We start from the raw sequence: 16328 nt of genomic DNA, 5'->3' as shown, positions 1-16328 counted from the left end.
TACAGTATTAAAACCTTTACTCTGACATAGTACAACAAACAGAAACAGATTACGAATTAATGAAGAAAAAATTATCATTATTTATATTTTTCTTGCCTTCCCCAAAACACACAAAATAGTCAACCATTTCCACATGTATTCTGTAGTCAGAGATAAAAACTTGACAAAGTAGACATAAGAAAAAGGAAACTGAAGATCCCATGTGATAACAGTTTTTGCATGTTTAATACTCCTGAATACACAAAGATGAATAGCGCAGTCAAACAGACATAGAAGCAGTGTATTTTGGTGGGAGTTAATTACAGAAAATCTCTAAATCTAATGAAAAAGAAAACAGACTTTCTTGATCAACATCTGATCAAGCAAAAGTTTCCCACCCTAAGCAATTCCTCTTTTAATGCATTCTACCAACTGGAGCACAGTCCCCTCCTAAGAGGGTATGGTGTCTGCCATGTTGAGTTAGCCCCTCCCCTCAAGTTGAGGCGTGACTTCAGCTTGAACCATTGGGCTCTATGGCAACACTTTTTTTCCGAAGCCAAGATTTGCTGGCAGAGTTCCACGCATATTTTTCTACGTAAACACACTGTGCGCACTGGACACGGAAGACCGAACCCTGATCCAAATAGCAACTAGAAAACATTTTCCATGCAAGTCCCTAGCTTTTAACTCCGCCCTCTTGGCAATCACGCAAGGGCGAACCCTTTAATAAAACGTAAAATAAAAAAGCACCAATGCACAGAATAAGCACCCGAGGGACGTCTGGCCTCTGACCCCCTCTCGACCAGTGCCCTCCGCCCTTGCTGTGACCCCCTTGTTATAAGGGGCCCTCTTTTAGTGAGCAAGCATACCACTCTGAACACTCAACAGTCATGGGACCCCAGCGCAGTGCAGCGCTGACGCTGGCCTTCACACCTCACTGGCAGTGTTGCATCATCACAGGGGTGGCGTGAGGCCTTTTCATCATGGCACAGTGGACCGCTGCCTCCGGGCGCCTAAGTATCGCACCCCGCTGCACAACAACAGAGTACAGCTCACAGAGTCCCCAACAGTTGAAATAAAGTGTTTCATTTTATATATTTAAAGCAAGTGATTTCAAAACTAACCAAGAGGAGATACTGTATGTAATTAAAGGTCCAGGCTTCCGCCTTGAGTGCACGCGGTCACAAGGGACACGCATCTTTGGGCTGCACATGGGCAGTCCGCCTCCAGGGGGCGACGACTGCCAGCGCACTGCCATCAAGTAATACCAATAGGGACATTGCACTCCGCTGGCGAGGGAAGAGACGGGGCCGGGCGACGTACAGTATTTGCCAATTGACGCCCACCCTTTGCTTGCCCCTTACTCTCCTGTGCATCTTCTGTTGAAAACCTCTCCGTGCTGCAGCCAGCCAAGCTCACTGGCATAACCAGAGCTTTTGTTGTCTGTAGTCAATGTACTCGCATATAAACAAAGACAAGCACACAGGCAGAAGAAAAAAATACAACAATTGACCATTCTTCTGAAACACTGTCTGAAACAACTTCAAAAAAATGCTTAGCTTATGGAACCTGTAGAATTTGTATAGAGCTGTTATACGTAGAACGGTACTGTACTAAATAATCTCTGCAAAACTAAATTGTATAGGATAAGACACAGCATAGCAAGGGATTCACTGTAAATGCATTGTTTGTAAAGAAACGGGACATTGACAGGCATTCACATTCAACTGAGGAAGGTCCAAAAAAAAAATAATAACACCAACAAAGAACCATAAGAGGGAATTGCAGGACCTGCTGTTGCCAGCATGGAGGTGTGAATGGATCATTGTTCACATGGGGGGGGTGTTACACATAACTCTACTCTGTGGGACTACAATTTTTTTTTCCTTTTTTTTTTTTTTTTTTAACACTGACCTCGAGTTTGACTCGTGAATTTCATTCTGCAGCCGCTAAATCTGAATTAGATTCAGAGGTTCTGCTGCGAAGGCGTGACCGGCGGCCCATCCTCTTCTCTGTACATACGCCGTCCGGACACCGGAAGAAGGGCTGGGTGCCGCTCACATGCATAGACATAAACCCAGAGGTGTGTAACTGGTCTATGGCGTCGCCTTTCTGTACGGTTTGAGCAGGGTACCGTGTTAGACACGCATAATCCTCAATATCCACACGGGGGAGGCATTCCTCTCTTGCACAAGGGCTGACTACAAGTGACTGGGGGATTGGCTGAGGCAACCCTATTCTGAACAGACCTCTATTTCAAGAGGGGAGGGGCAGTGTGTACCTGCAACCCCGACCTTGTGTAAGGGTGGGCGTGTACGGAGTTTGAATGAAATCGGTTTTGGCGACAATTACACACGAGGTCCAGCCGAAATGTGACTTCCGCTTTTAATCCAACCCTTCCAAACCGGAGGAGCACTGGGGGGGCGGGGCTAATGCGTTAGGTGCCTTTGGAGCTATTAAGATTGATTGCCTTGCGCCAATGGCAGAACGGCAGTTTTGTCACCTTATGGGCTTGGGGATTCAATGAGGCAAATGATTTGGTTACTGGCCCAATGCTCCTGAGCGCTAGGCTAACTGTCATAACACGGTCTGCACTGGTGGAAACACGTCTGTAACTGAAAGGCCATATCACTCCAACAGGTTTGAGACAGCTTGTCCAGTAACTTTAAACAGCAACTTCTATTTTCCATCCTTGGTTTTGGTCATTTATACCAATCTCTAAATATTCAGAAACAACACACGTAAATCCTTCCATTCCCAAAGTATGGTCACAATTGCTACGCATTCTCCGATAATACTCACATTGCTTGTAATGATTCTCTTTATAATATGCCCTAAAGTTCGTGTCTAATGAGTTAAAGTCCAGTTCTGTTATGGGGAGTTAAATCAGCCCCTGGTGCATAGTTCTGTGCAAACGGACCACGCATTAAAGTGGCAGTAGAGGACTGGCACGTCATCCACTGAAGCCGGCCAATCAGCTGCACATTATTGTCAGAGGCTGGGCAGCCTAAAGGGGCGGAGTCTATCCCCCTACCCGTGACACTTCCAAGAGTGGGCCGGACGAACGGCATCACAGAGTGTGATAGCACCACTAGCAGTACTAGTGGGGGAGGGACAATGAGGTGGCTTTTCAAGCTTACAATCCAGTCAATTCGTAAAACCCTTCAAGTTTTTTTCATTTATTATTGTTTACAGTACATCTTGTTTCACTGTGTGTGCGCTAACATGCTAGCTAACCCCTGCGTCTTCCCTACTGTATGCATAGATTGGGATCACCCTGTCCTATTCTTCTTCTTTTATAGAATGTTAACGTGACTTGAGGCCGCGAGCCCCCGATTACGCAAAAAAAAAAACAAAGCACCGCAATCAAAATCTTGGCTCTAATAAAGACAACGTGTGCTTCGGGGAAGGGTTCATTCTGGCTGCCGCGGTTTCTAAAAGATGGGGTTTCTGCAACAAATGTTTACTTACACAGTAACGTTTCACAGAGTGCAAATATGACCATCAGATAGGGTATCAAATAAAACAAACCGATACAACAACACCTTAGAACGCAGTGCTCTCGAACAAGCTCCAACTTCCTATGCCCAATGGCCCTTGTTTGGACTTAAGACCAAACGCCAATATTAAACAAAAGAAAAAAAACATAGTCATTTTTTTTTAAAGCCTGGTGTGCGCTTTAAGAAGGGCAAACCAATGTGCCCCTTATGTGGATTTCAATGCCTTGAAAAGGTCTCATTTAATGAGTACAGTACTTTAAAAAGGATTGAGCATATTTAAGCGTAAATAAAACATTGCATTAAAATCACATTCCTATTGGTCAACTGAGAGCAGATAGAGGTCTCTCGAACCAACAGACGTGGGGGGACATATTTTTTTTTTAAATATTACATGATTATGACAGATTTCGGATTAACCCAGAGAGTAAAACCAAAAGACTGAGAAACCACTCGTCATCTCCATGCCTATGGCGATATATCTGAATAAACGAACCCAACAGAAATCAGGAAGGTTGACCGGATTGGAAGAAGCTTTAACACTCAAAGCGAAGGGCTAGAACCTGATAACTTATGATAAAATGTGTATATGTGGTTAAAAAGGAGATTTTCAATGTGTCTTAACCCCTATTTTGAAAAAGTGCCCGTTTGTGAGTGTGTATGTGTTGGAAAAAGTGTGTGTGTATTATTTATTATCTTTTTACAGCATATGGTCTTTCAGAGCTGTATCAGCTTATGGGGGAGGGGGGTTGGATACGAATGAGCTGGACACAGTGAAACCCCATAACCAGAGTACCGGTACTAGAACCCCTGGTGTAAGACCGGAGCAGAACCTGGTTCTTAGGTCAGCTGATGGGGCGCCTCCAGCATCTCCATGAGGAACGTATCGATCGGGGTGTCGCCAATCAGCTTGAAGAAGAACAGGTGCTCCAGGCACTTCAGGCCAATGGAGCGCAGCGCTGGCAGCCGGAGGAGGAGCTTAGCGAACCTGGAGTGGCGGGAGGGAAAGAGTGAGGTGAATTGCGGAAGTAACATTGGCGTAACGTGTGTGTTAGTGTGCGTGTTTCTCCTGTACCTGCCCTGCTGGTCGGGGTATCTCTGTTTACAGTAGGACTCCAGAGATGCGTACACTTTCTCCCTCAGCAGCTCCACTTCACTGGGGCTGGACAGGCCTTTGGCATCTGAACGGCGGAACACACAGGCATCGTACGACACCGGTGAGAACAGCTAGCACGTGGACTCTCCGACGCCATGCTACGTCGGGGCTAAAATCATCATCTGGTCTGAGACGGTCGGTCTTGTCGGAAACGGATTACCTGGGTTGAACAGAATGATGGCTCGAAGGCAGCCCAGTTCTGTCTTGTCCATCTGCATGTCTCTCATCTTACTGACCAGCTCGGTGAGGACTCTGCCGGCAGGGGGGTGGAGGGGGCAGAGATGAGAGGGCGGGAAAACAGAGGTTAGCGTCTGCTCTGGAGATGGCAGCAAAAACCATGCAGCAGTCTAAGACAGAATGTAACATCATTCCAGGTGCCTGGGATACACGCATTTACAATGTTACCACTTTATAGAGGAAAGAACGTTAAAAACACAACATAATCCATCTAATTACATCCAAGCACTAGCCAAAACCACACTTGTTATTTAAAGACAGAAGACTGCACTTTGGGGAAAATGCTGGGAGAGGGATATACCACGGTAAAAGACTAACACTGAGACTCAGATGTGTTTACTTTAAAAGTAAAAGACACCATACAACTACACACATGGACACCTTTAAACAATGTACACTTATTGATAAAACATATGTACTTGAAGGACAACAAACACTCCAACTGTGGTAAATGACTGACAACAACACACATCATACATTTCAAAGTGACACATCGGAGCCTCAGCGTATTTCCGTTAGCGTGGAATCCCCCGTAATTCAATGAGGACAGAGACAACACAGAGCGAGGAAAGAAAGCCGTCTATCTGTTTGTCGACGCTGCGCCGGTGACCAGTTGAGCCTGCGCTCCCAGACAGGAGAGGAGAAACAGCACACGACACTTTTCAAACCCGCGCAGACAAGACGCACACAGCCCGCACGCGGGGCAAATCACATGACTTTCATTTGACGGGATCTCCAGCTATACAACCGGGTTCATGTATTTCTCTTTCTGTGGCATTGTTTACTGGCTTTGTGTTTGTTTGATAGGGGAAGGTGGGTGTGCGTTGCGTTATTACCTGTCAAATATGGCCCCAACCTCTGCATTGTGCGCACTCTCCCTGTGTTCAATCACAACGTGTTATGACAATGTTATTACACAGTTACATTGTTATGACAAGTCTGTCCTGCGTGGGTTTGGGTCCAGAGGAACAGATAGGTTAGACTCCCTGGTGTATTTTGGTGCCCAGATCCACTTCTGGGAGTAACAAGCTACAGGCTCTTGTTAAATGACTTGGCCTGAAGAAAATGGTTCAGATAGCACTACGGCTAGGGGAAGTAAAGCTGGAGGTATGACAAAAATACAAAGATGTGACTGAATGTTACATGGAATCAAATAGGTTGAGACGTTTGACCACAGACAAGATCTAGAGAACATTTTTAAACTGGGTCAGATAGAAATTGTTTTATATAGTAATACCCAAGAATATCGCTCTTGACTACTGTAAGCGCTTTAGGCATATGTTATTGAGTCTGCGATAATTAACATACTACAACTTCCTGGTATGCATGTTTTAATGTACTCGTGTATCCAAATCAGCACAAAGGGGTTATGGGTATTAGCATGAGCCAGTGACAGGAGAGCAGATAAGCAAGAGCCAATAGAGCAGAATAATAGTATTCAATAAAAGAAACAATGCAGAAATATGATCAGGGCAGTTTAATCAGTTTAAGAAAATCTATTTGGAATAAATCATAAATGAATACTAAGAAAATAAAATTTGTTTCTGAAATGTGATGAGAAAAAAAAAAGAGCAATGAGAACAAAAAAGATTAAAAAAACATTAACTGGACCACACTGAAGCAAGGGTTTCTAGATTGCGATGAATCTGAAACAAAAGCCTGCAACTGGTTAATCCGAGAGATGCTGTAGTTTCTGTTGGAATTTGGAGTCCTGCAGCTCATTATCTACAACGCCGTTACTGTGTAATAAACAATGACTTCCCACCATGTGACATCAGGACCCAATCGCGTTGAGATGGGCACGTCCGTTCCCTGAGAGGGTTGGACTCAGGACAGGTAACCGCGCCATTTGGTTTAGACTACGCTACTCAAGGAAATACTGACGTTTGCCAATCCAAAATGTAGCGTCTATTGTGGTGTGTGGTTTGCGTGTGTGGCTGTGTTTGGGGTGGCAAGGGGGTTATCCTAGTGGAATCCACAGTGACATCTACATGAAGCATTAGTCCCCAGCATTCTGGCATGCCGTGCCCTTCTACAGGCAGACCTAGCAGTGAAGCCTCAGCCAATCACACCAGACAGCAGAACCCATCGAGGGGGGGCGGGGTGGGGGTACGTTAGGCTCGTCATTCTCACTTCAGCCAGACAAATTCAGAACCCATCGAGGGGGGGTGGGGGGGGGTGTACGTTAGTCTTGTCAGACAAATTCACCTCATTTCAAAGGACACCAACTGCCACCTCATTAATAAAAACCTAGTTGGCTACCAAAAAGGCCCAGCTGGCTACCGTCTCAACGCGGCAATGGATGACTATGACTGAAAATGTGAGTGTTTATGATCAAATAAAACGGCCGTTACAAAAACAACATGGAACGTGCTTCGTCTTCCACACACTTAAAACCGATGCAGAATGCCTAATTGCTCCCGGCGCTCTGAGCTGGTGGATGAACACGTGGAAGGCTGTCCTACAAGCGTCGCCGGGGTCCGTGGCACGCCCCTCTGGGTGTGGGAATTACCTGTCGAAGATTGCTCCCACGCCCGCGCTGTGGGCGCTGTTCCTGTGCACGTGCAAGCCAGTGGCCAGCAGGATGCCGTCCTTCACGCTGATGGAGCGGTGGGAGAAGGAGGCGATCAGCAGCTCGTTCCAACCTGGGAGGGGACATGGATTCAGCCCACTGTCTGATCTCATCTTTGTATCAAAATGTGGATTTTGCATTTCCCTGTTGGTACTGATGTGGCTGTCCTTGATAAAACAGAGAGGGTACTAGATACTAGCTTTTACAGAATATCAGGACAACGCTAGTTAGCTAGTCTTTTTGAGTTTATGAAACGATCACAGCTTCGGATGCATCCTCACTGAAAGAAGAGCTGGAAATCAACTTCACCCTTAAATTCAGGATATTGAGGGTTGCTTACAGCAAAGGAAATGCAGATGGCCCTTATCTACCAATGAAATGCAGAAACACTCTACATTTTCTAAATTTTGAAGGCACATATGTGAAAATTAGATTTGAACTGAGATATATTAATAAACTGACCAGCAGTGGAAAGTATCTTTAATGAGGTCACCGCTGAGTAGGGTCATGTTCAGTTGGACATGCCATAAAAACAGCTGCATTGGAGTGTGTTCATTTTTTGGGACATGCCAAGGTAACTCAGGTTCTAGAATTTTCTTGAGCTGTGACCCAATTTTGATAATTGAATAAATGTATTTAATAACCAATGTTTAGTTTCTTAATTTGAGCTACAATAGTGAATAAAACAAACATCTTAGACAGGTTAGCATTAACTCAGTCTGAAGAAAGCAAGGTTTGAAATGCATCAAGGAAGCTCATCAGGCATGTATGAGAAGACAATAACATTATGACTGATGTTCCTTCTCCCCCCGTCTGAAATATTGCCTAGTCCTGTCCAGTGTGTTCTGACACACACATGTTCCTGAGAGTCAAGTTTCAAGAATGCAGCTGCAACTTTCTTTTTTTTTATTACTTAAAATCGATAAAAAGTTAGTACCACAGCTGTAGGAAAAGAAAGAACCTATTTATTATAAACCATATTTGCAGTTTTCAGTGCAAACAACCTCACGTTAGGTCACAGGCCGGAGTTTGATTTGGCAGCCCGTCCCTGTGTTCAGTTGGGTCCAGATACACATGAAAGGGCAAGGCTCTTACCGGCACGTAGCAGGATGACCTGGTCGTCCAGAGCCAGCTCAGAGAAGTGGGGGATCCGCTTGGCCCACTCCACCAGGGTGAACAGCTGCTTGTCGGCCGCCTGGCAGATGTTGGTAACCGGGTCGTTGGGCTGTCAAGACAGAGAGAACAAGGGCCTCAACACAGGGCCCAAAACAGAGACCAGGCATTTGGATCCACTCAGAAAAACTGGTATTGTTACCAGTTTGTGTCACTTGCATGAATTGATTGTTGATAAACCAATGCGTCAGTAGTAAGAAGTCGGTACAACTGTGGGCAAAAGTATTGGCACCCTTACACTTACTCAAATAATGCACCACTTCCTATAGAGAGCATTTGATGTTCAATCATGAAAATCTCTCATTTGTTTGAATAGAGGAAAGCATAAAATATCTTGTTTTGGCACTGTGTGTACCACAATGAGCTTGGCAAAAAGCCTTGATCAACTGCCACATAGATTCAAGCTGACCTTCAGACAGAAGGTACGTCAGATTTAACCATCCATTGCCAACTCGGTGAAAGAAGGTTGTATGGCAGGAGAACCACTGCTGAGAGACAAAAGAAAGCCTGACTGCAATTTACCAAAACACACCTGAACGGGCCACAATCCATCTGGGTACAACCTCCAGTGAAGAGATGAGACCAAATTAGAGCTTTTTGACAAATAATACCATCTCAGTGTTTACATAAAACAAAATGAAGCCTTAAAAGAAAATAACACCTTCCCCACAATCAAACATGGAGGTTCGGTGATCTTTTGCTTTGCTGTCTCTGGGACTGGGTGCATTGAAAGTGTGTGTGGCATCATTAATCGGGAAAATACCAGGGCGCGAAGCCAAATCCAGTTTCAGAAAGCTGAGCCTCCGTCAAAGGTCATCAAACAGGACAACGATCCCAAACACTTCAAAAAGCACGAAAAGCTGGACTGTTCTGAAGAGGTAAGCAATAATACCAGAAGGATTTCTATTGAAACCCTGTGGAGAGTTGGCAGCACCCTTTTAAATGGAGCGGTTTGCACCAAACTGTGGTCAAAACAGCCAGTACAGAGGTGAAGGAGGCTCATCCATAGGAAGAGATGGCAGTTATTCTGGCAAAACACTACCAAATATTTAGTCTTAGGTCTCAACAATATTATCAATGCCACTTCTGCTTATTTTCTGATTTAAAAGAATACATTAGGTTCTGAATAGAAAATAAAGGCTCTCTAAAGATAACAGTGAAATGACAAATGATTTGAATGAAGTGCAGGGGGTGTGACACTCACTGAGCTGCCTCCGGAGCTCCCGTCAGCATGCAGCTCCGTCTTCTGCTCCACGGCCATCTCGGCCTCCAGGATCTTCTCGACGGGCATCTCCTCGTTGACGGCGCTGGTGGACTCCACCTCACTCTCCCGCTCCTTGTTCCTTTGACGCTCCTCCTGCACGGCTGCAGGGGCACAGGAAAGGTAAAGGGAAGGAGGAAGAGAGAGTCGGGGGACAGGGAGAAGGACACGGGGGGGGGGGGGGTTAGAAAGGGTGCCAGAGAGACAGGGGTAGGATGAGGGATGGAGGACGACAGAATGGGAAAAAAGTGCAGTAAAGAGCAGTGAGAGAAAGAGCATAAGGTGAGAAAGGAAGAAAATAAAGAGAAATAATACAAATAGGCAATGGGGAGAAAGAGGGTGAAGTAAAGCAGAAAGAGTGACGTATGAAACAAACAACGGTAGAGAAATAGAGACAGAGAGGTACACAGATATGTACATTTCCCAGTTAGTTCAAACAACTCTCATGCTTTCTTTACCAATCATACCAGGGATCTCAAACTCTAGGCTTGGGTGCCACAAGGATTGCAAAATGCTTTATTGTGGCCCCAAGACATAGTATCGGACTATGACAATAGTCATAGTCAGATACTATGTCTCAGATACTATGTCTCAGATACTATGTCTCAGATACTATGTCTCAGATACTATGTCTCAGATACTATGTCTCAGATACTATGTCAGACAATCCCCCATAATGACAAAGCAAAAACATGTTTAGAAATTTGAGCCAACTTATTGAAAATGAAAACCTGTAATGTACATAAGTGTTCAGACACTTCAAATGGAGGTCAGATCCATCCTGCGTCCTTTCTCTAGAACTTTATTAGAGCCCTCCTGATGTAAATTCAATTGATTGAACATGATATAGAAAGTCAGACACCTCTCTATAAGGCCCCACACATCACAGCGCATAACAGAGCAAACACAAGTCATGTTTAAGAAAACTCTCCCTAGTCTAAAGAGAAAGAACTATGTCAAGGCATAGATCTGGGGAAGGACAGACAAAACAGCTGAAGTATTTTAGAAAGTTCCAAGGAGCACAAAGGTCTCCTTCACTGTGAAATTGAAGAAGTTTGTAAGTCCCAAAACTCCATAGACTCCACCTAAGAAACTGTCCCTACGGAGAGCCATGACAGTTTGAACATTACTCTACTGGGATGCTTCTCAGCAATAGGGACTGGCAAAGATGAACACAACAGAATACAGTGAGGTCATTGAATAAACTGATGGAGGAGACACACCTTAGAATGGGGTGAAGACTCATCTTTCAACATGTCAACAACCAGAAGCACACAGCCAAGACAACGCTGGAGTGGCTCAGGAACAAGTCTGTGAATGTCCTTTAGTGGCCCAGCCAAAGACCGGACAGAAACCACATTGAACATCTGTGGCTAGACCTGAATATCACAGTTGGCTGACACTCCCCATCCAATCTGACAAAGATTGAGAGGATTTAAAAGGAAGAATGGGAGAAAGTGCTGAAATCCAAGTGTACATAGCTGGTAGAGGCAATCTGAAGAAGACTCAAAGCTGGGATCGCTGCCCAAGGAGCTTCTACACAGTACCGGATAAAGAGTATGAATACTTACGTACTGAAAACATTAGTTATCTAATTTTTATAAATTGGCAGACATTTCTAAAAATATGCTTTAGTTTTGCGGTGGGTACTATATTGATATATGTTTTTAAATTAAGTCTATAATACATCAAAATGTCTGAATATTTTCCAAAGGCACTGAAGATGGTGTAGATATTTGAGTCACCCCATACCGCAAAAAAAGGCACAACAATCCCAAAGATCGGTGCTCCACCATCAGATGTTAATAAGCCTCTATAACCACTGACATAGGACGATAATTCAATTTTCTTTTTTAAAGCAGTCAGATGTACTGAGAACTGCTGTTACCAATGGCTATTTCAGTTTGAGAACCCTGTTTCCCACCAATATTTTCTTAAAGTACCTCACAGAGAAATGGAACACCACGACAAAACAACAAAATCTTGTTGTTTTACCTTTTCACTACGATAGAAAATGTATTAAGGAAGACGGTTCCTGTCTTGCTGGCAAGAGAGGGCCATCTTCCAAGTGGTATGGTCCATTTCTGAGCACTGACATTAAACTAAATAACAGGTACTCATTCCTTCCCCACCAAATGCAGTGGCATTCTCTCCATCTTACTCGCACACACACCACTCCATCCCTCCCTCCCTCCCTCTTTTCTCCTTACATCTCTGTCGTTCATCTTGGACCACTACAGAAGAAGGGAGAGAGAGAACGAGAGGAAACAAAAGAGGGGAGAGAGGGGGACAGGGGTTAGTGTTGACAAGGCGCTCCCTCTCCCTCTCTCCACCTCTCTTTCTCGCTCTTTCCATCCCAGTGGATTGCAGTCAATAGTCTCCCCGTCGAAAAACATGTTACAATAGTCAAAGAAACTCCGTCACTCTTAGACGCTGTTTATTACACATACATATTCTCAGCACTGACATTAAACTAAATTGAAAACAGCAATTGGAAGTGAGCGACCAATTCACTTGTTTTGTCAACAACGTCAAAGAGTAGTATTTCATGAGGCGGTTGGTGTGGGTCTTCAGGTTGGGGTGCACCTGAAACCAGTGGGCCACCCCAGTATCCATCCTTAACCTTCTTCCCGTAAAATGTCTCAACCAATATCAAAAGGAAGCATCCTAGCCCTCCCTCACTAAGTCTTTCCCAAGCCTCTCCCTTCGCCTCCTTCTCTGGCCCTCCCTCCACTCCAAGCCTTACCTGATGCCGGGTGTTGCCCTGTAATAAGCCTGGGAGTTGGGAATAGCAGACTGCCCCCCCCCCCCACTTACCTTCCCTCTTCATGCCACAGGCCAGACACTTCTGGTAGCGGCAGTACTGGCAGCGGTTCCTCTGGCGCTTGTCCACCAGGCAGTCCTTGTTGTCCCGGCAGGTGTAGCTCAGGTCCTTGCGCACCGTGCGCTTGAAGAAGCCCTTGCAGCCCTCACAGCTGTACACGCCATAGTGCTTCCCTACAGAGGAACACGGGGAGGGAGGGAGCGCAGAAACCAGTGAGAGAGAGAGACAAGTGCAGAAAGACAACAGTAACCTTAAAAGCGACACGTTCAACAGAGACGAATAAGGAGATGGCGGGAGGAAAGAGAATAACATGAATAATAAAGCGCTTTCAATAATTCAGACACAAAGAGCAGTTGTGGTAGAGAAGACTCACCGGAGGAGCGGTCGCCGCAGATGGCACACAGGCGCTTCTGGGAGAGCATGGGGCCCCCCGGGCTGTGGCCCCCCAGACCCTTCAGGCCGAACGGAGGCTTGACGTCGTCAGAGCTGCTGACCGCATGGAGACCCGACATGGACACAGTTGAGTTGATCTGGAGATCACAGGGAAGAGGAGGGGGGAGTGAGAGGGGAAACCAGTTGTGCATGAGTCACTGATGTGTCCCGTGCAGACAGCACCTCGGTTCGGTTACTGAGAGAGATGCGCACCAAGCAGTCTTATTTCAACTGGTCACATGTTGCTGTACCTCCACAATCATGCATTGCATTTGAAGAGCCCCTGTCTGACCCGTCGATGCTGCATGTAATGGTAGATACATTTTGACAAGAAGTGTTCTGAATGCTAGTTAGTAACACTGAAAGAAGAAAACCAGGAGGGAAATCCCGATCTTATTTGGCCAGAACATTTTTTTATTTCATTGGTTTGCCGTGGTGCGAGGCTTCACTGATTTACAGAAGGCATATACATTTCATATGTACTTATTTTCATGCACCTGACAATCACACTTTGACAGTCATCTTTTGAGCTGTCGATTCGATAAGCATTATTAACGCAATATTCCATTTTCTGCTTGTGCACCCCGGCACACCTTCCTCAATTCAATACATGACCTGGAGTTCACTTCTAATTCACCGACGATCATACCACACACAAGGTTTATAAGGACACTCACTTTACAAATTCTAACATTCAAGTGAATGTAAATGAATGACTCTATGCCTGTCTGCCTAATATATCTAGAAGCAAGCTACAGCCATGTGACTCCTTGTCTGTAGGACAGATCTATTTTAGAGAACGAGTGATGCTACCAATAAGCTGGCCACAGAGTGTATAGTGGGCCTTTTCTACATACTTTTAATATGGTATTAGTTCATTTCAGTCTTCACTGCGGGAAACCTACCAGCAACCTGACTGGGACTGCAGTCCTTACAAAAGATGAGGCCATTCAGGCGAGGTAAAAAAATTTAATAACATTCACTGTGTGTTTCTGGAGGACCTTGGCAATTTCAGTGAGGTGATTATGTGACCGCAGCGCAACTCTATAAAATGACTCACCGGTCCGGCCTAAGCATTTACATGGCATCAGTCAGGCCACAAACACAACGTTCTAATTGGTTCTCATGAGCTACTATTGCAACGCAGCATTTCTTTACACGCAATGTTAACTATCCACCACTGAATGGCTGTAATGGGTAATGGATGATGGTTGATGCAGGAACAGTGGTACAACAGTGTTTAACTACCGGTCTGGAAGTCAGGACTCACCTGGGGGCTGCTGATGGGGCCGTAGCCAACTGAGGGTGTCCCGGGCAAGCAGGGTGACCCGAGGGAGGAGCTAATGACGGAAAAGGGTGAGCCCATGCTGCTAATGGGGCTGTTGACGGCCGAGGTGATAGGCGGCAGGGATGTCATGGCGGCAGCTGTGGGGGTCATGGGGGGTGAACGCTTGCCAGAGGGAGGGGAAGACACAGAGGAGCTGTCTGGGCTGTGGGAATCTGGTAAGAAATGACAGGGCAGTGTTATGACACCCCACACATATCAAGGCCCAGAAAACGTGTTCTTTGAAATAAAAAAGATCCCCTAGCTACAATTTTTCTAAATGAAGTTTATTTAGAGTGTTAACTTTTGCAAGGGTTAGGATTTATATCAGTTAGTTTAAATAATAACTGGATAATAAAGTAGGGACACCAGTAACTTATACCTTGAGCCAATGCAAAAAAAAAAAAAAGCAACCCCAATTCATTTGCTATGTTACCGAAAGTTAAAACGCTAACGTGCGTATCTAGCGAACGTACTTATTGAGAAAACATCGATGACATTCTCTTACCTCTGCTGTCGCCCATGACTGCCTCCTGGTGAAAATTACTTTCTGGGACACTGACAGACGTGCTGTAATCACACCCTGCTAACCAACTCAAGACCGCGGACTTAGGCCCGGGCCAGAGTCGCTTTAGATGACCAAAAACAGGGCTGAAATAAACAGAACAAAATAATGTATGAGTCACATTGTCTATAATGTGTATCAGGTCCGTTTGTTAAAATTCCCAGAAATGAGCCCAACATACTAATCTGTATTTATCCTAGCATTTTAGGCAAGACGCGTGTTGTTGTTTATTGCTTTGCCTAGCTGTTAGCAATGTAAGCTAATAAAAAAAAGCTAGCTAGCTTACAGTGGCTGGTTAGCCATCTTTCTAGCTAGCCTGCTATAGAACATTACTAACACACCAGCTAGCTACACCTTTTTTGGAAACATCTGTTCCGGTGACCAAAACACGCATTTTCAGTATAGCGCAGCTACAATTTGGCCACCTAGTTAATACGATTTGTACAAACAGTGTCGACAATATATTGGGCTGTTACGTTACCTAGACAGTGCAGCTACCCACCAAATATGTTTTATGCGTTACAGTACTGTACAGTAGCTCGCTAGCTCTTGCAACCTATCGGGAGCTAACGACGTTAGCAACAGCACTAGTTACAGTTGTTATGTAAAAGCCGTACAAAACTTGCTAATTATATTTAGTCATTTTTAATTTGCACAATGATAACATTTAATGATTAAAAAAAATTGTTTATGAATAATAATTATATTTAGCTACTAACGTTCTTGACGGTGCAGTTTCTTCGCATGAAAAGATGTGGTCGGGGCCCGAGTTCTGACTCCCCTGGTCTATTCGTCTTCCCACTCTGCCTCGTCGTCAGCCCTCCCCTCTGCAGCCCTACTGCGTGCCAGTAGTTGAGTAGTTGTTACTGTACATTCATGTGACCAACAGTGAATACATATGTATAGTTTCTGGCCCTGTAACACTCAACACATGTCATGATAGTGCGTGTGAAGAGGATGGGGGTATAATTTAGGTCACCACAGCAATTACCTGGATGGGCCTGTGTGTCTGCAGCCAACCAGCTAGGCAGTATTCTAACCAGCCTTATCACTGACTGAACATCCACATTTCAATGTAAGATTTCATAATACAAGAATAAACTACAGCTAGCCAAGCTCCCTTGTCGTGTTCCTCATCTAAGTCGTCAAGAGTCAACATTTCAATTTGATTCAAATGTACGCAAATGTTATTCCAAAATAATTGTTTTATGGTAGGCCTATTTATTAATTATAAAGATGTAGGGTTATTGCCTGCTTATGGATGAAGTTTTACACTGAATCCACCCCTACTGTGTGGCAAAAAGAGAT

The 16328-nt window shown here is 44.8% G+C and overlaps 1 protein-coding gene across 4 annotated transcripts; it reads right to left on the bottom strand.

Annotated features, from left to right (window-relative positions):
* Positions 1–15948, bottom strand: rxrba (retinoid x receptor, beta a). 4 transcript variants are annotated; one of them, XM_010863740.5, is made up of 13 exons: positions 15740–15948; positions 14964–15106; positions 14402–14631; positions 13073–13229; positions 12693–12872; positions 12086–12109; positions 9819–9979; positions 8537–8666; positions 7382–7514; positions 5706–5747; positions 4793–4884; positions 4552–4657; positions 1–4464 (listed from the first exon to the last, which is right to left on the bottom strand). In XM_010863740.5, the coding sequence occupies exons 2-13, from the start codon at positions 14977–14979 to the stop codon at positions 4317–4319; spliced, it is 1419 nt and encodes a 472-aa protein (XP_010862042.1). In that variant the 5' UTR covers positions 14980–15106; positions 15740–15948; the 3' UTR covers positions 1–4316. The 4 variants fall into 4 exon arrangements, with proteins under 4 accessions (XP_010862042.1, XP_010862043.1, XP_010862044.1 ...); XM_010863741.4 differs by lacking the exon at positions 12086–12109; XM_010863742.4 differs by lacking the exon at positions 5706–5747 and having other exon boundaries at positions 15740–15947.
* Positions 15949–16328: the final 380 nt, after the last annotated feature.

This window comes from Esox lucius, chromosome 10 (assembly GCF_011004845.1).
Source record: "Esox lucius isolate fEsoLuc1 chromosome 10, fEsoLuc1.pri, whole genome shotgun sequence".
Lineage (NCBI taxonomy): Eukaryota > Metazoa > Chordata > Actinopteri > Esociformes > Esocidae > Esox > Esox lucius.
Note: the sequence above shows the minus strand (reverse complement) of the source record. Positions and strands in the feature narration are given on the sequence as shown.